The 24,654-nt window shown below is 42.3% G+C and overlaps 1 protein-coding gene across 2 annotated transcripts; it reads left to right on the top strand.

Moving 5' to 3' along the window:
• Positions 1-36: 36 nt before the first annotated feature.
• Positions 37-24,413, top strand: IMPA1 (inositol monophosphatase 1). 2 transcript variants are annotated; one of them, XM_065903167.1, is made up of 9 exons: positions 37-176; positions 5,353-5,415; positions 5,686-5,819; positions 7,539-7,643; positions 8,872-8,917; positions 11,109-11,217; positions 14,237-14,345; positions 21,706-21,857; positions 22,863-24,413. In XM_065903167.1, the coding sequence occupies exons 1-9, from the start codon at positions 174-176 to the stop codon at positions 22,976-22,978; spliced, it is 837 nt and encodes a 278-aa protein (XP_065759239.1). In that variant the 5' UTR covers positions 37-173; the 3' UTR covers positions 22,979-24,413. The 2 variants fall into 2 exon arrangements, with proteins under 2 accessions (XP_065759239.1, XP_065759240.1); XM_065903168.1 differs by lacking the exon at positions 37-176 and adding an exon at positions 2,438-2,530.
• Positions 24,414-24,654: the final 241 nt, after the last annotated feature.

Here is a 24,654-nt window from a genome sequence, read left to right as displayed (position 1 = left end):
CTGAGTGTGGACTTTGGAGTCTGTTTTCTACGCTTTCCTCTTGCTGTGTGACTTGAGGATAAATAACCTCCCTGAGCCTCAGTTTCCTCATGATGCAGCTGATTATATCTTCTCACAGAACTGTCACAACATTCAAGTAAAATAATGCATGTGAAAACACAAGTGCCTGACGCATGGTAAGTCCTCAGTAAATGGTAAGTAACCAAAAGAATTCTTAATAGGGGCAGTTGGTTCTGGCCAACAAATACCTATCTGTCTATCTATCAACTTTCTATTAATCATGGGTTAACTAGAATATATTGTTCAGAAGAAAACTTGCCTCTAGGAAACCTTCTAAGTTCTTCCGGCTGGACTAAGAATTAAATTGACATGAAAATGAAAGTTGCTCAGTCATGTCTGGCTCTTTGCAACCCCATGGACTATACAGTCCATGGAATTCTCCAGGCCAGAATACTGGAGTGGGTAGCCTTTCCTTTCTCCAGGGGATCTTCCCAACCCAGGGATCGAGCCCAGGTCTCCTGCATTGCAGGTGGATTCTTTACCAGCTGAGCCATCAGGGAAGCCCTAAAATGACATGAGACAGAGGTAGCAGGAGAAAATCAAATTTAGTTTAATACTTAGGAGAATTCCACAAACATAAGAGGGCCAGAGACCCCACATGCAGGAGAGGGTCAGAGGCAGAAAAGCAAAATGAGGACTATATACCATCCTAAAGGAGATCAGTCCTGGGTGTTCACTGGAAGGACTGATGTTGAAGCCAAAACTCCAGTACTTTGGCCACCTGATGCGAAGAACTGACTCATTTGAAAAGACCCTAATTCTGGGAAAGATTGAAGGTGAGAGGAGAAGGGGATGACAGAGGATGAGATGGTTGGATGGCATCACCGACTCAATGGACATGAGTTTGGGTAAACTCCAGGAGTTGGTGATGGATAGGAAGGCCTGGCGTGCTGAGGTTCATGCGGTCGCAAAGAGTAGGACACAACTGAGCGACTGAACTGAACTGATATACCATCCTGAGTTAAGGAATGGGATGGGTCCTGGGAGCTTCCAAGGATAGGAGAATGGTAAGAAAAGCAGATGTTTGGTAATTAGACATTTGCCCTACCATTTAGATGGGCCCTTTAGATAAAGTATATCTCCAGTAATAAACTATTTTCTGAGAAAACGCCCCAATTTAAATTCTTCTGGGTAGTTAAGGGAGGGACAGTAATTTCTCTTGCATTCACCAGGTCTCAGTTGCCTTTAGCTCAAAATAATCCTCTTGCAAAAGTGGAACATTTGGAAGAGGCTCCTTATGAACCCCTACAACACGCAAACATATAGTGTAGGTTTACACAGCATCAGTTCAGTTCAGTCACTCAGTCATGTCCAACTCTTTGTAATCCCATGGACTGCAGCATGCCAGGCTTCCCTGTTCATCATCAACTCCCAGAGCTTACTCAAACTCCTGTCCACTGAGTTGGTGATGCCATCCAACCATTTCATCCTCTGTCATCCCCTTCTCCACCCACCTTCAATCTTTCCCAGCATCAGGGTCTTCTCCAGTGAGTCAGTTCTTCGCATCAGGTGGCCAATGTATTGGAGCTTCAGCATCAGTCCTTCTAATGAATATTCAGGACTGATTTCCTTTAGGATTGACTGGTTATCTCCTTGCAGTCCAAGGGACTCTCAAGAGTCTTCTCCAACACCACAGTTCAAAAGCATCAATTCTTCGAGGCTCAGCTTTTTTTATAGTCCAACTCTCACATCCATACATGACTACTCCGAAAACCATAGCTTTGACTAGACGGACCTTTGTCGGCAAAGTGATGTCTCTGCTTTTAAATATGCTGTCTAGATTAGTTATAGCTTTTCTTCTAAGGATCAAGCATCTTTTAATTTCATGGCTGTAGTCATCACCTGCAGTGATTTTGGAGTTCAAAAGCATAAAGTCTCTCACCGTTTCCACTGTTCCCCCATCTATTTCCCATGAAGTGATGGGGCCAGATGCTGTGATCTTCGTTTTCTGAATGTTGAGTTTTAGGCCAACGTTTTCACTCTCCTCTTTCACGCAGCATAGGTTTAACAAAAGTTGTAAAGGTAGAGACATCCACAGGATGGACTAAAAGACAGGGAGAAAGAAATGGAAATAGGAAAACGGGAAGGAATGAAAGACGCGAGAGATGGCAAAATAGAGAGGAATTTTCTTTTAATTACAGACAAATGTATGGACAGGAGAAAGAAGCACAGATGAAAGAGAAGGTGCCAGACCCCGCAGGCCTAGGCAGGGCGGGGCGCCTCTGGTAGCTTGGAGCCGCGGAGCTTGGGGCTGGGGCCTGGGGGCTGGGGCCTGGGGGCTGGGGGCTGGGGCCTGGGGGCTGGGGTCTGGGGGCTGGGCGCAGGGGTGCGCGCTGTGGGCGGGGCACGAGCAGGCCCCGCCCAGGACGGGACTTCCTGTCGGGCGGACGCTCCAGCTCCCTTCCTCCCGCTGCCTTCTCGCTGCAGAAGCGCCGAGCGTCTGACGGGCTGGTGCGCCCGCCGCCCTGAGGTGAGCCCGGGCTCCCCGCTGCACTTGGGCGGGCCTGGGGGCGGCTGGCGCTCACGGCCCCGCGGGCCGGGGCGGGGGGTGGGCTCGGCCGGGGGCGCCCGGCGCGGAGGCCCCGGCTGAGAGCCCGGGACGACCCCGGCGCCGCGGGGCCTCTGAGCGGCGGGTGCGGGGTGTCCCACTGGGTGTCGCCTCGCCGATCCCAGAGGAGCCCAGAGGCCCGGCCGTGTCCGGGGCGGGTGGTCTCCGCCAGCCCCCGACTGCGCGACGTGCCGCCGCGGACGGGCGGCAGGAGGCGGCGAGCGGGGCAGAGACGTCCCCCGCGCCTCAGGGGTTCGTCTCCGAGCAGGCGAAGGCGGTGCTGCCTCTGGGCTTGTCGTCAGACTGGTTGGAAGGCAGAGGCGCGCACACAGCGGAGCGGTGTGGGGAAGACCCCCGAGTGCGCCGGGAATGGCGGCCGGCGGCCGGTGGGCTTCCGGGCGGGGCGGCCTCCTCAGAGTGTCAGTCAGCGGCGGCGCTCAGTGGCTGCCTGCTCGCGTAACTCGCGTGTTTGTATCTGCAGGCCGTGCTTCTCTTTTGAGGTCAGGATCCGTGTGTTTAGCGGCCTAATGGACCTCTCCTTTTGGCTTCACAAGGGCTCCTCACGCTCTCCTAATTAAACTTTTGATTTCCCCATCTCTTACCAGATCTCAGATTTGCCTGTCTTATATCGTTCCATGTTTCGGTTGATGTCACCGTTATCCATTCATTTGCCTAAGTGGGAAATCTGGGCCTCATTAAACTCTCCCCCTTCCTCATGGTCCGTATCCACTCTATTGCTGAGTGCCCTCACCTTTTCCTCCCAGAGCGTTTCCCTACCGTCCATTCCTCCCTCCACCCTCCCGTTCGTCTTGCTCTGCAGCCCCCAAGTAATGATGCCTCATGGCTCTCAAATCGAAATCATGCCTCTAAGGGGTAATCACCATGGCACGACCCCCAGCCACATCCCTCCTCCTGTTCCTCTTATCTCTGAGCTGTCACTTAGGCCCTTTGGGTCCTCTTCACATACCAGGAGTCCTGAAGTTGAGTTAGTCCTTCAAATCTTGGTTGAATCGTGTTCTTAGGGAAATCATATCTGGTACCTAAGACCAGGTCAGTGTTCTCCTGTTAGGTGCTTCTCGTTGAATAAATAGTCAATGCATAGCTCTCAGCTGATTGAACAAGTACAGCCTCTGGGTGGAGAATCCCCAGAAGAAAGGGTAACTTTTGAAATGAGCCTGGAAGAATTGGTAGGAGTTACACATATCAGTGCTATGAGAAGGGGGAGATATGAGTGGCTTAAGCACAGTTTCCCTCTAGAAAGCAGAGTCACCGTGAGAACATCCAGTTCTGTTGAAGCCTAGAAGAAGGGGATGGGAGTAAGAATGGAAAGAAGAAAGAAGATCTTACAAACAATTCTTGAACTGCTCTGAGTAACTCAAAAAGTGGCTTCCTTCTAAAATCATTTAAATGCTTATATTAAGAAACAGGTTTCTCACGTGGCTCAGTGGTAAAAGAATCTGCTAGTCCAGGCAGGAGTTGCAGCAGACCCTGGATTGATCCCTGGGTTGGGAAGATCCCCTTGAGAAGGAAATGGCAACCCACACCAGTACTCTTGCCTGGAGAACCCCATGGATAGAGGAGCCTGGCGGGCTACAATCCATGGGGTTGCAAAGAGTCGGACACAACTGAGCACGCACGCATATAATATATATATTAAGAAGAAAGAGCCAGCAGAAACAGCTGAAAGTATCTGTCTTTTGCCCCCACCCCCATCCCCTCTCATCCCCATTCCGATACTGTGAGCACCATGATTGGGATTTCAGACCAGTCTCCAGGGTGAAACTCTGTCAGTTATTCTCAACTGTAAAGATTAAACAATTAGGGTTGCTTTATAAATGATGCCACACATTTCTGAGTCTGACAGCTTAAAAAGCTTCACTGTCCTAGGTACAGATTTTGGAGTGTGGTTAAGCCTGTGGTGAGTTATTTTAGTCTTCTCTGTAAAAAGTCAGTGGAAAGTTGGACAGTTCAGAAGACAAAACTGTTTTATTTTTTGCCCTCTCTGAAACCTGGGGCAATTCATTTTTAGCTTTATGTTTTTTTAGTCCTGGAATTTTCTTTCCTCAGAATGTCACAGTGGAAAGAGCAGTGGACTTTCGATTCAGAATTGAGTTCAAATTCTGGATGTGTCATCTGTCTACAAAACCTTAGGCAGATTAGTTATATTCACTGAGCTTTAAGTTCTTCATCTTTACAATATCTTTAAATATAATTTTACATGTACAAAGCACCATACTCAATTAGTGCTTTCTCCCCCTTCCCTTTAAAACTTCTTTAATTTCCGTCCATGGTCAGTTGAATCCATGGATGCCAAAACTGCAGATACTGAGGGCTGACTGTTCTCTGTATTCTTTTTCTAATTTTTACTTTATTCTTAAACCCAAATATGCGTCTATCTTTTAGAATATTTCTTGTGTCATTTCTTCTCCATTCCTCAGATGATTGTTGTTTTTTTAAAGTGTGATATGGTATGGGCCCTTTGAGAAACACTTTCATAGAATACTTTTTGTTATGAAACTGTTTCTACAATAGAAGTGAATGAGGCTAGGTTAAAAGTGTTTCTTAATGGACCTGTGAATGAATATTGAGGGAAAAAAAAAGAATTCTAGAATCAGGAGGAGGGTGAATCCTGAATGGAAGTATTTTGCAAATTGAGATGTTTTTGTGAATGAACTTCTGTAATTAAGACTTTTTAAGCAATTTGTAACTGCTTTGTCTTTGTATGTTTTGAATTTGTTGAGAAGATGGCTGATCCTTGGCAGGAATGCATGGATTATGCAGTAACCCTAGCAGAACAAGCTGGAGAGGTAAGAACTGAAATCTCAGCTATGATGTGATGGATGTGGGCAGTATGTGGTTGCCTTCTTAAACAAAACATGTATTTTTATTGATCTGGATTTGTTTTCAATTTACTTAATGGGTGAATACTTCCATTTTATGTCATTAAACGTTTTGTAATAACAGTTGTATATCTAAAATTGATTGTAAGAGTCTGTGGTTTTATACATAGAAAGTCATAACCACTGAAGGTTTATTTTATGCTTTTCTTATTTGCTTACCAAAAAATATCTTTTTAGGTGGTTCGTGAAGCTCTCAAGAATGAAATGAATATTATGGTTAAAAGTTCTCCGGCTGATTTGGTAACTGCTACTGACCAAAAAGTTGAAAAAATGCTTATCTCATCCATAAAGGAAAAATATCCATCTCACAGGTATTGCTTATGTCAGTTTCATGTGATAAAAATGAAATCTAGGTTGGAGTCCAAGAATTTTGACTTTAGACTCAGAAATTGACTGTCCTTAATTTAAGCTGAACTGGAATTTATTTGGAGGGTGTCAGAATCCCTGAGAGTAGGACTGAGCAACCAGGGAGGAAGGCAGAGCTGGTTAGGGTTGGGTCAGGTTTAGGCGCCATCGTTTAGAAGCTGCCTCACTCCTGACTACTCTCTTTGGATGTCTTACCCCATTAGCTCAAGGTTACAGATCATATGCAAAAACATCACTTGCTGAACTTAGGTTTTTTTCCCTAAGCGCAAACTTCCAGGGAGCAGTGAACAGGGAATATTTGGATTCCTTTATAGAAAGAGGAGTGTTGGATGCTGGGAAGTTAATGTGACAAATGTCTGTCATAGAGAAGATTTGAAAGTTCAGTTTTATTCTCTATATTGCAAACATTTTTAGGTGCTAAAGGAGTGGTAGCTTTGAGTTTGAGAGAAAATACTAAAATCTGTCTCTCTTACGGGACACAAATATAACTGAAATACTGTCATCGTTTTAAAAGTTTTAACATTGTCATTCGCCAGTTCTTCTTCATCATGCCATTGGCCTTTCCTGGTATTTTAGCCACTGAGGAGAAAAAAAAATTGTTTAAATCTGCATATGCTTTCTCTTAGTAAAAAGGTTTATAGCTAAGAGAAAAAGACAAAAGAAATTCATGGTAATGATTATTAGGACTTTTCAATTTTGAATAAAGGACATAAATAACAGAGAAAGTAGGAAAGGAAAGAAGAAATCCAATGAATTCAGACACCGTTTACAGAGTTAACCTGACATTTACTGTGTAGTGTGTTTTAGGAATGCATATTGATACAGTGATTTTGGTGGGTGATTTTCTTTCTCTTTAACTTATTTCATGTTCTCTGTATTATCTATTGCTGCATAGCAAGTTACTCTTTAAAACCTTAGCAGCTGTAGATAACGTAGAGTTTTCTAGGATCAGGAATACGGGAGTAGCTGGACTGCGTGGTTCTGGCGAGGGTCTCAGAGAGTTATAGTCAAACTGTTGATCTCCTCAAGGCTCAACCGGGGCTGAAGGATCCGTTCGCTTATGGTTTTGGTGACCTCAGTTCCTCATGGCTCGTCTGCTGGCAGCTTCCTTCAGTTTCTTCACCACGTGGGCCCCTCCACAGAGCGGCTCACAGTGTGGTGAGCGGCTTCACCTAGAAAACAGAGGGAAGGGGAAGGTGGAGAAATAGAGTGAATAAGACAGAAACCTCAGTGTCGTTTTGTCAAAGAGTCTTCAGAATTGCGCGTTGTCACGTACACGTTGTTCCTTTGGTTAGAAACGAGTCACTAAGTCCAGATTCACACTCAAGGCGAGGGACATTAAGCTCTACCTCTTGAAGAGAGGGTTATGAGAGAATTGGTAGACTTAAACCTTCACATTTCCTTAGTAAGTTATCATCTGCAATAAAAGCCTTTTTCAGCATGTATCTGTTCTTATCTTAGTAATACATTTGAGAATTTTGAATTCTGTCATCTTTCACATGACTTGTTCTGGGGGAAATAAAATTTTCTCACTTTCATCTGTCTGCAGGAAAAACAGTAGAAAAGTGTAGTTGTGTAGACTTTTGTTATGTTTTATAGTAGACTAAAGGTTTGAAAATTGTTGAAAACTGTAAAGATTCAGAATTTGTCATATTTGCTTTTAGTTTCATTGGTGAGGAGTCTGTGGCAGCGGGGGAAAAAAGTATCTTAACTGACAACCCTACGTGGATCATTGATCCTATTGATGGAACAACTAACTTTGTACACGGGTATGTTTTTAGTATTGTAATTACTGTTCGTGTATTAACTGAATGGACTGTTCAATATGGTTTTCATTGCCACATATGCTTTAGAGAATTCTGTAGCTGTAGCATATGCTATGCATAGTTTTCCTCAGCTGTGGATGAGTAATGAGCTATTAGTGTCATGGACATGTGCAGCCAAGCGCTCTGCTCACCGCTCTTTTCCTCATTAAACCACATGAGGGTGCATGCACGCAACACTGCTGCTCTGAAATCAGCCAAGGAGCTGACTCAGCACTGGGTGCGCCTTCACAGAGCGCATTTAGTCCAGGAGAGAAGCTTCAGAGAGAACACGGGTTTAGAACATGTGACCTTGTGACCTTGGGCGAGTTAGCTTAACCTTTTTAAGCCTCAGCTTTACTTTTTTCATTCCCTGAAACGGGCACATTGATGGTACCTGCCTCATAGAATTGTTAATGGAACTTAATGAGTTGTACATTTATATAAAAACTTCACATAGTGCCTGGCACAAAGTAAGTATGTAATTCAGTATATGCTGAGAAGAATATGTAGGGGGAAAAAAAAAAAAAAATATATATATATATATACACACATTAAGTATCTCAGTCCAGATATATAGAAGAAAGCCTGATGGAATTACGAGTTTCAACAAGTAGCCGAGTTTGGTGGGATGACACATAGTTGTTATATTTGAAGTTGTCATATGTGGCCGTATGTATCTTTACGAATAGAACTGTTAAAGCCATAAAGCTAAGACGGAGGATCTATATATGATAGAATGTTACTGCAGAAACATGCTCATGATATGAGGTAACATACAGAAGATTATAGTACAGTGGATAGTATGATCCCATTTTTGTGGACCTTTAAGCTATATTCGTGGAACTTGGCATTCAAAAAGTATAGAAAGGCGTGCGGTGCCAAGTGGCCTTCCCACTTCCAACCCCAACTTCTCAGAATCCGTTTCCAGAGGCAGCTGTTGGTATCAGTTTCTTGTGAATCTTTTCAGAGATGTCTCGTGCCTATAGAAGCATTCTGCATGTATGCATCTGTGTATTCCTCCGCCCCTGCCCCGCACTTATACAGAGGGTTGCATACTATACACACAGTTCTGGGAAGGGATGAGACTGTTCATAGGAGAAAAATTGTAAGCAGTTATATCATGAAAAAAAGTTCGTTGAAAATAAGTTCTACCTTGGTAAATTTGTGTTTTTTGTTTTTTTTTTTCTTAAAGATTTCCTTTCGTAGCTGTTTCAATTGGCTTTGTGGTAAACAAAAAGGTATGTTGTTTAACTTTATGGTTGGTAAAATGCCTTGCTGTTGTTTTCTGAGAAAGAGTAAACGAGTCTCCATGATAAATTTAGGTTGTCTCTATTCAATATATGTAGTACCATTATTTTGAAATAAAACACAGACCTGCTAAACTTGTTGTGATACTTTTTCCCAGTGAAGAAAACGTAGTGTCTTCTGAGAAGATTTTACAAGGAAAAAATATGCACAAGTAACTGAAATATGATTCAGTATTTAATCACCATTATATATGTGAATATGATAGGAGTTGATATAGGATCTGAAATGTTTAATGGAAGAGTTGGGTGCTGAGCTAAGAATGCTTTAGTAGACATTTAGTGAAGGGAAAGACCAGGAAGTGGTAGGGGCCAAGTGTGATGAGAAAATAGAGTATATTCAGGAACCTAAATACTTACTATATCTAAAGCCCAGTAGCGTACACTCTACACCTATTGCATTTCCATGCTGTTTGAGTATTTGATTAATAAAAAAATGAATGATATTTAACATTACATAACACCTTACATAACTGTCTTCAAGGAGCTTGCGATATATTTGATCAACATGTACACAAAAGAGTTAAGAAAACCCTGAAAATAAAAACATAAATTAAAAAAAGAACATAAATTAGTGCAAATGAAATCTTAGGCACAGGATTGTATTAATCAGTGAGAACCTTCAAAAGGAGATAAGCGAGCATTTCTCTTATCATCCGTTCTGGACTGTTGAATTCCCAGTTCAGTGCAAAAGTTAGATGTCGAACTATGAAAAAATAAAAAGTAAGAACGTGAAGAGGGTGTAGCAGCAGTTTGAGGAAATCTTCATAATAAATTGAAGGGGTCTTAGAATTTGGTCATGTGAGTTGGGTCATATTGGGAATTTTCCAGGTAAAGAAGAAAAGGAAAGTATTTTAATCAGAAAGAACAGTCTGGGGATGAGCAGGATGTGTATGTGCGACAGTGAGATGTTCGTTGTGAGTGAAACTCTGGAAATGGTCGGAGCAGAACTGGCGAGGTGAGCTTGCTGTGGTCAGGCCATGAGGCCATGTGGTCTGTCTGTGCCGGAACACTTACTGGCTTCGAGGTGGTTGGAAACCAGCAGAGGTTTTTCAGTGCAGAGTGCCAGATAATTCCAGCACCGTTCGAGGTCACACCAGAGGGGTGGGCAATTCTGAACTGAGATGGAGGTGGTGAGAATAACTGAGGAAATAGCCAAAATCAGGAAGTGTTTTCAAGATAAAGTTGACTCATGGGGAAGGACTGAGGCACGCATGATCAGGTTGTGAGGGAGCATGACCTCTGTGGCTGAGGTTTCTGCAAGCCTAGGTTCCGAAGCACAGCTTCTGACCTGCGTTAATGGGGTTGGTGGGAGCCACACCTATAAGGGTAGTTGACTTTGTGGACTGGAAAGAAAAAGCCTGTAAGAATCAAGAGAGCTAAAAGGGAATTGGAAGAAAAGGAAGGGTGAAAACGCCTGAGACACACAACTGGTGGGGGTTAGGCAGAGAGGAAAGTCAGAAGAAAAAGTGACCCCAAGAGAGAGCAGCGGGAGGAGGACAGCACCAGGAGCACAGAGTATGGGGTTAACTGTTGGTGGTCCGCAGCCTCCAGATCTTCAGAGTCTTGCTTGGTCCATGAGAGTCCATTCACGATCTCTTTGCAGGGAGTTTCAAGAGATGCATGATCAGAGCAGAAGCCAGATTGTGATGTAGAAAGAGAATGAGAGACTCAAAGTCTAGACCACTCTGTGGCAGTGAGGAGAACAGGAGAAGGTAATGAAGGCCTGGTGAGGGAGGGTCACTCTGGCGAGAAGTACCAGAATCAAAGCCCAAGAGACAGGGATCCGTTGATGGAGCAGGTTTTCAGAAAAGGGTGACACAGGAGGAAGGAGTCACCTTAGAAAACAGGGAAGATCTGCCTTCATCTGAGGCGGGAAGGAGAGAGGTCAAAATGTACACCCTGAGTTTGGAAACTGATGGGAGGAGACTCAGGGTTCAGACCTGATGACCTCTTCCTCAGCTCAGCTGGGAATTAGCATTTCAAATAGCCCACAGTCTAGCCGTTTAAAAGCATTAAAAGCATTAACGTACCAGATACTCTTGCTGCTCTCTTAGAAAAAGTATGACTGAATGAAGAAAGTGCTCAGGCTTGGTAAAGAAAGCTCGCGCTGCTCCCTCCGCAGGTGGAGTTTGGCGTCGTGTACAGCTGCCTGGAGGATAAGATGTATACTGGCCGGAAAGGAAGAGGTGCCTTTTGTAACGGGCAGAAGCTGCAGGTTTCACGCCAGGAAGGTGGGTTCCCCCTCTTGTTGGGTGTGATTCAGACCACGCACTCGTGCGGCAACCTCGGTGTTCTCCAAGTGTGACCTGACTCATAAGTGTGTGTGTTTTCTCTGCTTTCTCATCGTGACCACAGTTGTGGACGCTGTCGTGGAAGCTGGGGAGGCAAGTACAGCGAGCAGACGGCGTGAACGCAAGGCTGCGGCTTTGTCAGGGGCCCTGGGGAGCGAGCGCGCCTCCCGCCGCACGGCGCTGTTGGGTCATTGCTTCAGCCCTGCGTCTCAGATTCTTTCTAGAATTCCTCTGCTCTGATGCCACTGGGACTAGTTATTAGTAAATTGAAAGAGAAAAGCCCCTTCAAGTTGGAAATCATTAAAAATGAGACATAAAGCTATTATATATAAGGATGGGTAAAGAGCACCTTTCTACTGTATAGCGCAGGGAACTATATTCAGGGTCCAATGGTAAACCATAATGGAGAAGAATACGGAAAAGAATACCTAGATACATATATATATATATATATATATATATATAAAAAGCTGTAACTGAATCACTCTGCTGTGCAACAGAAACTAACACAGCATCGTAAATCAACTATACTTGGATAAATTTTTTTTTAAATGAGGCATAAAACTTTTTGTAATGAGCATAGTGATTGGCCTTTTTAAGTCTGCTTTCTCTGGGGCAGCTCACTGTGTTTTGGAGGCACTTCTCTTCCCTAAAGCAATCCCAACATTTTCCACAGTTTACACTTGCAGGTTCGTTTCTTTTTTTTTTCCAGATTCTTTTATGTGCAGCAAAAACTTTAGAATCCTCCTCCACTTTTATAATTTTTCTCCTCAGACTCTTAATTTGAGGGCAGATTTTGAATTTGTTTTCTTTTTATTGAACTCTAAGACCACAGAGATTAGAAGATACATTCTAATTTTCGAGATGTTAACATGTGAAAAAAATGTGCATCTTAGAATTGAAGGAATGTGGCAGCTTTCATAGAAAGAACTCTTTCCCCTCTTCTGTTATTTCTTTCACTTACACAGGTTATGTGATCATTAGAAGAGCTCACAGTTATAAACAAGGCTTGCAACAAGCTGGCGGGCACATCTCAGCTGTGGGCGGAGGTGAAGTGTGAGGTGTCCCAAGAGTAGCCTGTGAGCCAGGAGGGTTGAGTGTGTCCTGAGCTTTGGTCACAGTGCTTCAAAGAGAAAATAGAAAGCACTGGATAATTTGTCAAGTTAGTAAATGGAGGTCAGATGACTAATTTTATTGAGGTATAGTTGACTTACAGTGTGTGAATTTCTGCTATACAGCAGAGTGGTTCCACTGTACACATTGTATTCTTTTCCACATTCTTTTCCGTTGGGGTTGATCACCAGATGTTGAGCGTGGTGCCCTGTGCTGTACGGGGCCTTGTTTATCTGTTCTGTATGTGGTAGCTTGCATTTCGCAATCTCAGACTCCCAATCCCTCCCCTGCCCCACCTCTTCTCCCCTTGGGCGACCCCAAGGCTGTTCTCTGTATCTGAGCCGCTTTCTGTTTCATAGGTATGTTCATTTGTGTCATGTTTTAGACTATGTTTGTCTTTATCTTTCTCACTTCTCTTAGTATGATAACCTCTAGATTCGTCCATGTAACTGCGAAGGGCATTATTTTGTGGTCGAGTAATATTCCATTGTATATATGTACCACATCCTCTTTATCCATTCATCTGTTGATGGACATTTAGGTTGCTTCCATATCATGGGTGTTGTACATAATGCTGCGGTGAATGTAGGAGTGCATGTATCTTTTCAAATTACAGTTTTGTGTGGATATATGTCCACCTAGATCATATGGCAACTCCATTTTTAGTTTTCTGAGGAACCTCCGTGCTATTTTCCATAGTGGTTACACCTGTTTACATTTCTGCCAACAGTCAGTCAGTTCAGTCGCTCAGTCGTGTCCAACTCTTTGCGACCCCATGGACTGTAGCACACAGGCCTCCCTGTCCATCACAACTCCTGGAGCTTACTCAGACTCATGTCCACTGAGTTGGTGAAACCATCCAACCATCTCATCCTCTGTTGTCCCCTTCTCCTCCCGCCTTCAATCTTTCCCAGCATCAGAATCTTTTCAGATGAGTCAGTTCTTCATATCAGGTGGTCAAAATATTGGAGTTTCAGCTTTAACATCAGTCCTTCCAATGAATATTCATGACTGATTTCCTTTAGGATGGACTGGTTGGATCTCCTTGCAGTCCAAGGGACTCTCAAGAGTCTTCTCCAACACCACAGTTCAAAAGCATCAATTCTTAGGTGTTCAGCTTTCTTTACAGTCCAACTCTCACATCCATACGTGACTACTGGAAAAACCATAGCCTTGACTAGATGGACCTTTGTTGGCAAAGTGATATCTCTGCTTTTTAATATGCTGTCTAGGTTTGTCATGGCTTTTCTTCCAAGGAGCAAGCATCTTTTAATATCATGGCTGCAGTCACCATCTGCAGTGATTTTGGAGCCCCAAAAAATAAAGTCTCACAGTTTCCATTGTTTCCCCATCTATTTGTCATGAAGTGATGGGACCAGATGCCATGATGTTCCTTTTTTGAATGTTGAGTTCTAAGCCAACTTTTTCACTCTTCTCTTTCACTTTCATCAAGAGTCTCTTTAGTTCTTCTTCACTTAACTGTGGTACCGTTTAATTTTAATTTTTGTTTTATTTCAAATCTATATATAAACTATTTTTAAATTCTACTTTTTAAAAACATATGTAAGGCATTTGGTGGCTATCATGCATGTAGGCAAACTGGTTATATTCTGCACTTTCGGGGAGGTAGGCTAAGAAGCTAGATGCCTTTTGATGATTATAAAAATGATGATAAAATGACTAGAAGAGAAGAAGAATTCATAAATATTTAAAGCCTTAGAAAGACAAATATGATTCAACTAGGAAGAAGGATAAAAATGTCCAATTTGTTGAGCTACACTGTCAAATTTTTTTGTCAGGTTCTTACTTATAAACTGTAGTAATTATTTGAAACTTTTTCTTTTAGATGTTACCAGATCTCTCTTGGTGACAGAGTTGGGCTCTTCCAGAACACCAGAGACTGTGAGAATTATTCTTTCTAATATGGAAAGGCTTCTTTGCCTTCCCATCCATGGGTAAGCTCTTTTTACTTTACCCCTGAAGTTGAATATTCTATTATATTGATGCTATAGATAATTTGACATTCTAAGGAATGAATTTTTATTTAGAAATGAACTTTTAATTAATAGACATGGAGTCAGTACCGTAATTCTAATTTTAAAATGTGATTTTTTAAAAACCTTTATTTGAAAATAATTTGAAATTTTGAAAACCTTGCAGAAATAAAAACCTGTAAGAAACAGCAGTGTGCAGTTAAAAACCTGTAAGAAGCAATTCAGCTATTGTTAACATTGTACCATTGCTTTATCATTTTCTCATTCCTTCTTTTCTGTCTCTTTCTTTGTGTGTGTGTGTGTGTTTGTGTAAATATTCTCCTTTTCTCCCCCTCAGCAATTTCATGATAAATTATTTAGTGTGTGGCTCTTTACCCCCACATAATTCAGTTTGTTATTTCTTAAGAATAGGGATATTCTCTTCTGTAGCCACAGTACAACTATTGACTTCATAACTGTATCCACACATACTTAGTTTTGTCAGCTAATCTAGCTATGTCTTCTATAGCATTTTTTTCCTCCAGGGCAAGATTCAGTCTAGGGTTAGCATTACATTTGGCTGTCGTGTCTGTTTCACCGCCTTTAACCTGGAACATTTCCGTAGCCTGAGTGTTACCCACTTTCTCTAAGTTTTCAAGTTATTTGCACAAGGTAGGCAAGGTAGACTCTTACAGTTCATTTCTGACCTGTCTGTGTCAGTAGTTTTCTTCCCCCCTTATCATTTCTTATTTTATGTTGTTTGTTCTTCTTTTTTAAAAATCTTGATTAAATTACTTGGCCGTTTGTCAGTGCTTTTTTTTTTTTAGTGCTTTTTTTTTAAAGAAAGAACCAGGATCTTGATTATCAATCTGGTCTGCTGTCCTTATCCTCCCTGCTTTATTGTTTTCATCATTGTGCTTTCTTGTCATTCATTTTGTTGTTTCCTGGTTTTTTTTTCCTTTTTAAGTAGAGAATTTATTTTTATGCTTTGATTTTTATTGAGGTGAGTATTTAGGCTATGAGTTTTTATCTGATTGCTGGTTTATATGTATCCCACAGATTTTGATGTGTTTTCATGGCAGTTTTTTTCCACAAAATTTGTAACTTCTGTTTGTGTTTCCCCTTTTACCCAAGAGTTGTATTCTTAAACTTCCATGGGGAAATGCTTTTTGTGCTTTCTTGGTTTTGTTTTTTAATTTGTAGTTTTATTACATTGTAATAAATATATTTTATGGAGCTTTATTATGTTCCCTTTGGGCCTAGTATATGATCAGTTTTTGTGGAACTTCTATATACACTGGAAAAAAGTACATTTCGTACTTTGATGTTTGGACTTGAAGTCTGATTGTTTCCATTTGTCCAGTTAATCTTTGTCCACCTTTATTTTTAGTGTTTTTGAAATCAGTGCATTTTAACTGCACCTTTTGAATACAGCATAGAGTGGAGTTTTGCTCTATAATCAATTTGAAAATCTTTTCTTTTTAATAAAAAAGTTAGGCTTGTTCATTTATTTATATGACCATTTTGTTTGGTCTCAATTTTGTATTATCTTATGTTGTATTGTGATTTGTATATTATGTTTTATATTAAGTACTCTGTACTTATTTAGTGTATCCTCTTTTTTTTCTCTCTTTTTCTATTTATAAAAGATTCAATTTTATTCTCATGGGTTTCTTTTATATTAAAACTGTTTATAATGCCCTTAATATTCTCTTTTCTTACTTAACCGTTCTGTTAGTTCTGTAAAGACTCCAGAACTACTTAGCTTCTGCCTATTGCCTATATAACATTCAGTGATTTTACTCTGCTTTTCTTTCCCTCTCAATCTAGTTTGTTTTTTTTTTAATTTAAGCTATGTAAGTTGCATTCTTTCTAATTTATCAGGCATATTATTACTACATATTATTTCACCCATAGTCCCATCCTGTGGTCTTAGTTTTTCCTTTATAAAATGGTCACTGTCCTGTGAAGTTTTCTTGGTGTCAGAAGTTCAGAAATAACAAGTAAAACCATTGAATCACTGAATTCAATTTTTATTACGCACAAACCAAAAAGACACTTTTGCAAACCAGGAACACCCAGACCAAAACATGGGATGAGGCTCAGCCATGTATTGTTATAAAGCAGTTTATACAGTAAGAAGGCAGCAACTAGTTATTGTTCAAAATGATTGACTATAATAGAATTTTCTTAAATGATAGGGAATTGATTAGTGGTTAAGTCATATCCACCTTGAGAAACAATTTAAGTTTGCTTGTAATTTTCAGAAGCATAAGCAAGAGATGATCTAGGTCTAGTTACTTTTGTAAAATGTGCTAAATTAACCTTTGTTTTCATAACTAAACTGATTTGGTCTGCTCAGGGAATTTTCAAGACTGGTCTCTTTTTTTTGCTTTAACACCTATCACCTTTGTATTGGTGAAGCTCATCCTCTAGTAGATTTCTTGGGAAGGGCACCTGTGCACGGTATTCCAAGATTTCTGGCATATTCCAAACTGTTTTCCTATGGTCTTGAAACTCCAAGGACAGCTTGGCTGGATAGAACATCCTTAGTGAAAGAAAGTATGAAGAATATTTCTTTTAAAATGCTGTTTCACTGTTGCTTTGCTTTATATGTTGTTTTTGGGAAATCTGATGCCAGTCTGATTTTACTGACTTTTGAATTATTTCATGTTTTGTTTGGAGTCTCTGAGAAATTTTTTTTCTTTTAATCTTTTATGGCTGATACTTTTATAAGGGTATATCTTGGAATTCTTAGAGTTGCTTGTTGTGGAATGGTTTTCTCCCTTTAATCAATAGATTAATGTCTCTTTTTCTTTTTTTCTAGCAATTTTTCTTGAATTTTAAATATTAGTTCACTTATGCTATTTTCATTTTCTTCTTCAAAGACACCAGCAGGAACATTCAACCTCCTTTGTATCTTCTCTTCTGTTACTTTCTCTCTGGCCCCTTTTACTTTCTTTTATTGTTTTTTTTCTCGCTGCCCTTTTTCAAGTTTTCATTTGCATCTCTTCTCTTTAAGGGTACCTTGTGATTCAGTCTTAATTTCCGATAAAGTTTTGTCTTTTTTTATTCCTCTTCATTTCTGAGTTATATTATCTCTTATGTTATTTTTTCCTTCTTTTATTTCATTCACTTCTGTGCTTACTTTTCCTTTGCAGAGAAAGTTTATCAGCCAGAAAAAACCCAAACACTTTATTATTAATGATGTTTGATGTTTCACTGTAGTTACATGCGGCTGTGTCTACTTTTTTCCGTTTCTGTTCACTTTGTGATCTGGGTTCCTGGTTTCAGAGTTTCTTCTTCCGTTAGTTCTCTTCTTCTGTGTAATTTCTGTTAGGAATCCCTGTTAGGTGTAGGAGGCAGGGACTGGCATGTCATTTTCTCTTTCATTTCTCAAGATTTTTCATTTCTTTTACTTTTTAAAGGCTTATTTATTTATTTCTGGCTGTGCTGGGTCTTTGTTGCCATGCTCAGGCTTTCTCTAGTTGTGGCGAGCGGGCTGCTCTCCACCGTGGGCCACAGGCTCTAGGGCACCCGGGCTCAGAGTGTGGCTCACGGGCTCTAGGGCACACGGGCTTCAGGAGTGTGGCTCACAGGCTCTGGAGCACCCGGGCTTCAGGAGTGTGGCTCACGGGCTCTAGGGCACACGGGCTCAGAGTGTGGCTCATGGGCTCTAGGGCACACGGGCTCAGGAGTGTGGCTCACGGGCTCTAGGGCACACGGGCTCAGAGTGTGGCTCACGGGCTCTAGGGCACACGGGCTCAGGAGTGTGGCTCACGGGCTCTAGGGCACACGGGCTCAGAGTGTGGCTCACGGGCTCTGGAGCACCCGGGCTTCAGGAGTGTGGCTCACGGGCTCTGGAACGTGGGTCAGTAGTTGTGGTGTCCAGGCTTAGTTGCTCCATGGAGTGTGGGGTCTTCCCAGACCAGGGATTGAACCCACATCCCCTGTATTGGCAGATGGATTCTTTACCACTATATCACCAGGGAAGCTCACCACCTCCTTTATTTTAAGTGGAAGTATAATTGTATATTAATTGTAAATGACATTTATGAGGCAAAGTAAATCATTATGGATCCCATTTCCTTTTTTGGGGGGATTCATTTAATGAAATGCACTATATTTGTTTACTTCAATGATGTTTCTTGTGTGTTGCTTTAGGGAATGATTTGATCATGACTTGGCTTCTCTTTTGAGACCCTTTAATCTGCTAGGCCTTCCGCAGGGTGCTTTGCTTCTGTTGTTTCTGATCATTGCAGCTGTGGCCAATTGGTGTCCCCATTTCGATGACAAGAAGACTAAAATTTGAAGAAGAAACTTCTTTCAAAATTACAGATTTTAAGCAGCTGAGCAGGGAAGCAAACTCAAATCTTTGTGATTCTGAAGATGGACAGGTTCTTTTTAGCTCTATACCATCCTAACTGTAAAGGAGGATCAGACTAATATGGGATTCAGACAGAACACATTTGCAAAATCTAGGCCACAGCCTCAATTGTTTGGTGACTAAGTACTATCTTTAGTAATACTTACCCATAAAAGAATATACTTACTTATCAAAAGACCTCTTGCCAGAGAGCTATTGAGATACATCAGAAGTAGACAGAAGCATTGCATCTAGCGTTGGTCTTCCAGCCCAGGGTTCAATGTCTGAATAGAATGCCAAGAGATGATTTATGGAAGATCTTGGTGTTTTCTTTCTGTGATGTGAGGTATGAACTATCACATATCCCCTGAGAAAGGAGGAAAGTACACCATTCTTGATAAATTGAAAAAAGCCATAACGTTAATTTGGGTTTATATATCTATGGACATTTTCGGAATTGCTAGTTCTTAATTTTGATATATAGTAAAATTGTAGGTGGTAAAATGTATTTAAAATCAAGGGCATCATGTAATTCTGGTCCTTTTTTGTTGTTAAATTGCTTTGGCATGAAGGATGTACTAGGCACAGTACTAGTTTATATTTATTTTTTAGATACAAAACAGATATCACATTATTTCTTTTTAATTTTAATTTTATTGGAGTATAGTTGATTTACAGTGTTCTGTTTGTTTCAGGTGTATAGCAAAGTGATTCAGTTATGTACATTCATATTCATTCTTTTTTAGATTCCTTTCTCACATGGGTTGTCCCAGAATATTGAGTAGAGTTCGCTGTGCTAGACAGTAGACCCTTGTTGGTTGTCTGTCTACATATAGTGTGTGTGTGTGTCCATCTCAGGCCCTGATGGATCCCTCCCCCATATTTCCCCTGTGAACCACAAGCTTGCTTTCAGTATCTGTACAGTTTCTGTTTTGTGAATAAATTCATTTGTCTCAATTTTTTAAAATTAGATTCCATGTGTCATACAATATCACTGACATGTGAAATCCTCTTATTTCTTAAAAAATAATGAAGAGTCTCAGTGAACAGACCTGACTGCGTTATTTTCAGAGGACTTGCCTGGTGGCTTAGAGGGTAAAGCATCTATCTGCAATGCGCAGACCTGGGTTCAATCCCTGGGTTGGGAGGATCCCCTAGAGAAGGAAATGGCAATCCACTCCAGTATTCTTGCCCAGAAAATCCCATGGACGGAGGAACCTGGTGGGCTACAGTCCATGGGGTCACAAAGAATCAGACACAACTGAGCGACTTCACTTTCACTTTCAAACAATTAAAAGAAGGAGTTTGAGTAAAAACCATTTGAAAGTAGTTAATTTACAGACATGGCGACTCCTTTTTCTTAAATACTTCAGTGTGTATATTTTTGATAAAAGGGACATACTCTAAGATAACCACAACACAGTTATAAAAATCAGGAAATTAGCTTTGATACATTGTCTAATATAGTGACAATTAAGTTTTGAAAGAATTCTAATCCAAGGTCCAAGCCAGAATCACATGCTGCACTTTAAGTGTTATTCTCATCAAGCCTTCTTTTTTTTAGAGATTTATATAACTCGGCTGCACTGGGTCTTTGTTGTGGCCCGCGGGCTTTCTGAGCTGCGGCGGCGGCGGGGCTCCTCCCTGTTGGGGCTCGTCAGGTCTGGGAGCACAGCCCCCACAGGCGGAGGAGTTGCCGCTCCCGGGCTCCAGGGCCCTGGCTCAGGACTGTGGTGCTTGGGCTTAGCTGCTCCTTGGCACGTGGGGTCTTCCCGGACCAAGGATCGAACTGTATCCCTGCGTTGGCAGGCAGATTCTTTACCATTGAGCCACCAGGGAAGCCCTCATCAATGCCTTGTAACCTGGAACAGTTGCTTAGCCTTTATCTTTTATGACCTTGACATTTTTTAAAAATGTAGGGCGGTTGCTTTACAGCATGCGTTTTGATTTGAGTTTGTTGGATTTCCTTGATTAGATCTGGGTTATGCATTTTCGGCAGGAATGCAACAGAAGTGCTGTTATGTCCTCCTCCTCAGTGCATTCTGTCTGGAGACACAGGGTACCTTTGTTCCGTCGTGCGTGTGCGTATGTGTGTGACTCAGTTGTATCCAACTCTGTGTGACCCCGTGGACTGTAGCCCGCCAGGCTCCTCTGACCATGGGAGTCTCCAGGCAAGAATACTGCAGCGGGTTGCCATGCCCTCCTCCAGGGAATCCCCCGACCCAGGGACTGAACCCAGGTCGCATTGCAGGCGGATTCTATACCAGCTGAGCCACCAGGGCCGCCCTTTGTCCCATTACTGGATGCTAACTTTGGTCACTTAGTAGTGATCTTGCCATCTTTCCCATTGGAATTATTGTGTGTCTTATAGGGAGATACTTCAATGTGTAAATATCAATCATTTTAGCATTTATTGATGATTCTTTCCTGAATCAGTTATTATTGCAATAGCTGATAAGATGATGTCTGTCCTCACCCTGACTTGGTGTATTTCCAAGGACAAGGTTCAGTGAGAAGGCCCCGATGTCCGCAGAGCCCGGCAGGGCTGCCACCTTCTGGCCACGCGTGCCGATGCCCGCGCCACTGGGGGTGACCAGGGGCGCTCTCGCACGAAGCTCCGACAGACTCCTTGTGTCTTGGGGCTGTCGTCCCCGGGTTTAGACCACAGTGACGAGGCATGCACGCTGTGGCAGCAGAATTAAAGCGTTTTCATCAGTGTTTTTCTTCCCAAAGTATCATCGTTTTAATGTTTACCTTACACCTGATAGGTTTGTTAGGATTCATTCTGTTTATATAGTGTATCATGATAATTAGGTTTTACGTATTTTGATTTTAAAATTCAGTGCCACCTTTTTTTTTTTTTTTTTTTTTTAACATTCGGTAGATTGGTTCAAGTGATCTCAGTCCACACTTGAAACTGAAGCTAAGGAGGAATGCCTTACTTGAATAACTATTTTTTCCCGTCTTGCCTGTTAGGATCCGGGGTGTTGGAACAGCAGCTCTGAACATGTGCCTGGTCGCCGCTGGGGCTGCGGACGCATATTATGAAATGGGGATTCACTGCTGGGATGTTGCAGGTGCCGGCATCATTGTGACTGAAGCTGGCGGCGTGCTCCTGGACGTCACAGGTAAAACCGCGGAACCGGAATGCGTCATTTTTTTCATACCTATGGGACTGTCCTCCAAATATGGCCTTTTTTTTTAGATGTATCTTTTAATGTTTCCCTTTAATAGTTTTTCAGTGTTTACACTTCAGCTCTTCAAGGCAACACAAACATGTAATTTTCTGCAGAATCAAAATAGCATATATTGGGAGACAGAGGCAAAAATGAGAAGTTAATGGTAGTGTGCAATTAATAATAATAAATGGCTAAGCCTCTTCAAGGCTTCCCTGGTGGCTCAGCTGGTAAAGAATCCGCCTGCAATGCCGGAGACCCGGGTTCAATCCCTGGGTTGGGAAGCTCCCCTGGAGAAGGGAAAGGCTACCCACTCCAGTATTCTGGCCTGGAGAATTCCAGGGACTGTATAGTCCATGGGGTCACAAGCGACTTTCACTCTCACTTTCAAGCCTCTTCAACTATGAGTACCAGGAACTCTTGAGAGGCTATAGAGAAAGGCTAGAAGGGCCCCGGGTCTGAGGTTGCACCAAGAGCTCTTTGAGCGGTGACTGTGGTGTCGGTATGGGCCTCCTCCACCATCCCTTTCTGCCTTGGCCCTAGGGGAGTTTCATACTTTCTCTGCACTGATGATGAAATTTTTAAAAGTAAAGAGTGAACCTGGGTTAAAATAATTCACCAGCTGTCTGGGAGAAAAGCAGCAAAGAATTAAGGTGGGAAGGAGAGCAGCGTGCAGATCCCTGGCCTTGGGTTTTCTGTCAATAGGTTCTAAACATGCAATAAAGATGACGTGTGTCAGACCCCCCACTTCCTTCAAAACTGGGATTTCTAAAAGATGCTGAGAAACTCATTTATGTATTAGCAAAGCTTAAACATTATGGTTATGACACAGTGTAGTTTTTTTTCAAGATAATAGAAAATATAAAATGTTATGATCAACCACAGTACATACTGCTATGCTTGTTTTATAGGAATTATTGTTTACAAGATATAACCATTTTCCATATTTGATTTTAGGTGGACCATTTGATTTGATGTCACGAAGAGTAATTGCTTCAAGCAGTAAAACATTAGCAGAAAGGATAGCCAAAGAAATTCAGATAATACCTCTTCAAAGAGATGATGAAGATTAACTCTGACAGCTTCACACATTCAGTCACAGTTGGTCTCCCCAGGTTTTCTGATGTGCTCGTGGTATTACAAAATTCAGGACTTCTGTTTCACTTGAACAATATGATTGGTGTAAATTGCTTTCAGCGTCCATATTTAAAAACTACAACTTGTTCTGTGTTTTACTAAGAGTAGGTGTGCAAGAGTGGATGAAATAGTTCATTGTTTTAAAAATGTCTGTGTGGTAAGAATGTACTTTGGGAAAGTACCCAGGCAGTTGGTGAGATAGGTTATCACATCAGCTGAAGTAGCCAGTTAGCAATTTAGAGTTTCTAAGTATTTATGAGCCTGTGAAATTTTGGCTTACTATTTCTGTGCATATGCATTCTTAATGAGACAGTTAACTTTTTGGAAAATTTTTTCTTTAGTTTCAAAAGCCATAGTAAATTTGTAAGATGTATATAATGAATACTGCCTCGACCAGGATTTCTTTCTCTGCAGAAAACCTTGTTTTCTTCATCAGTGTAGCACCAAACATGGTACCTGTCAAATGCGAGGCAATCCAAAAATAAGCATTGAAAGAATGAGTATTTTGAAGGTAGTAATTCCTAGTTGCTACGGAAAGTAATGAGCTGATCACTCTGTAATTTTACTTCAGGTTTGGACGTAAGAACATCTGGTCATCCTTTTTATATTTCACGTTACTGTTCCTGTTAACATTTCGTATTACCATGCCATTCCAGTGACTGCACCAAACAAAACTCCCCCCGCCACTCTCGCTGTGCGTTTGATTTAAATCGACAGTGGCGGCAGTTGGAGCCCAGGAGGAGCCGGTGGGCCAGAGACGGCGCTCTCCCCGCGCCGGTGGCCGCCTGTGTCGGTTTCCTGTGCACAGAACACGCTGTCCCCGAGCCCGGTAGCGTCCAGTGGGCCAGCTTACCACGGCACAGTCTGGGAGCAGCAGTCCCGGGCGCCTAGCGAGGATCCTGTCCCGAGGGTCTTCCTTGCACTTGCAGTCGAGACGTTGAACGGAGCTGCAGCATCTCGGTTTGACGGGGGCTGAAGCGCCTCCTCAGTCTCGCTTGTGTGGCTGTCTGGTGGCCGGAGGCTTGCCTTCCTGTCCGTCTTCGTAGCTGAGTGTCCTCATCGCGTGGCGACGGCCTTCCCCCGGAAGAAGTGAACCGAGAGAGGAGGCAAGCAGGAGACCGCTGTGCCTCCTGTAACCTGGTCTCTCAAGTCGTCACTCTCACTTCCATTCTTTTCTGTTCAGCAGATGTGACTCTCTAAGTCAGCCACACTCAAAGGCTGGGGAATTCCCCGAGTAGATAGCATCCTTCTAGAATTCTCTCTCTTGAGCTCCAGACTCATGCTTTCAGAGGCCAAGTAAAATCTCTCTCAATGTGTTGCAGATGTCTCATGCTGAACGTGTCTCCAAATAAAACTCAATCCCTGCTCCCATCCTTTCCTCTCCTTACATTTTTTCTCTTAGTTCATAGTATTTTCCCAGGCAGACCGGTGATATTTTCCCTCCCGTGCCTCTCACCTCCTATGCAGTTGGCCTCCCATTGTGTTCAGATGCATCAGGAAGTCTCTGGAATTTTTCTCCGGTTCCGTATCCCCACTGCGGCACCTGGACAGTCACCTCCTGAATTGTTACAATGGTCTCGAGTTGCTACTGGCCCTCCAGTCTCCTCCACGC

The sequence above is a fragment of the Muntiacus reevesi genome, chromosome 12 (assembly GCF_963930625.1).
Source record: "Muntiacus reevesi chromosome 12, mMunRee1.1, whole genome shotgun sequence".
NCBI lineage: Eukaryota > Metazoa > Chordata > Mammalia > Artiodactyla > Cervidae > Muntiacus > Muntiacus reevesi.
Note: the sequence above shows the minus strand (reverse complement) of the source record. Positions and strands in the feature narration are given on the sequence as shown.

Excerpts from the sequence above, each read along its gene's own strand:
- IMPA1 (XM_065903167.1), top strand. Across the intron at positions 5,416-5,685 it reads TAGCAGAACAAGCTGGAGAG|GTGGTTCGTGAAGCTCTCAA; the intron begins GTAAGAACTGAA and ends ATATCTTTTTAG. Across the intron at positions 21,858-22,862 it reads CGTGCTCCTGGACGTCACAG|GTGGACCATTTGATTTGATG; the intron begins GTAAAACCGCGG and ends ATTTGATTTTAG.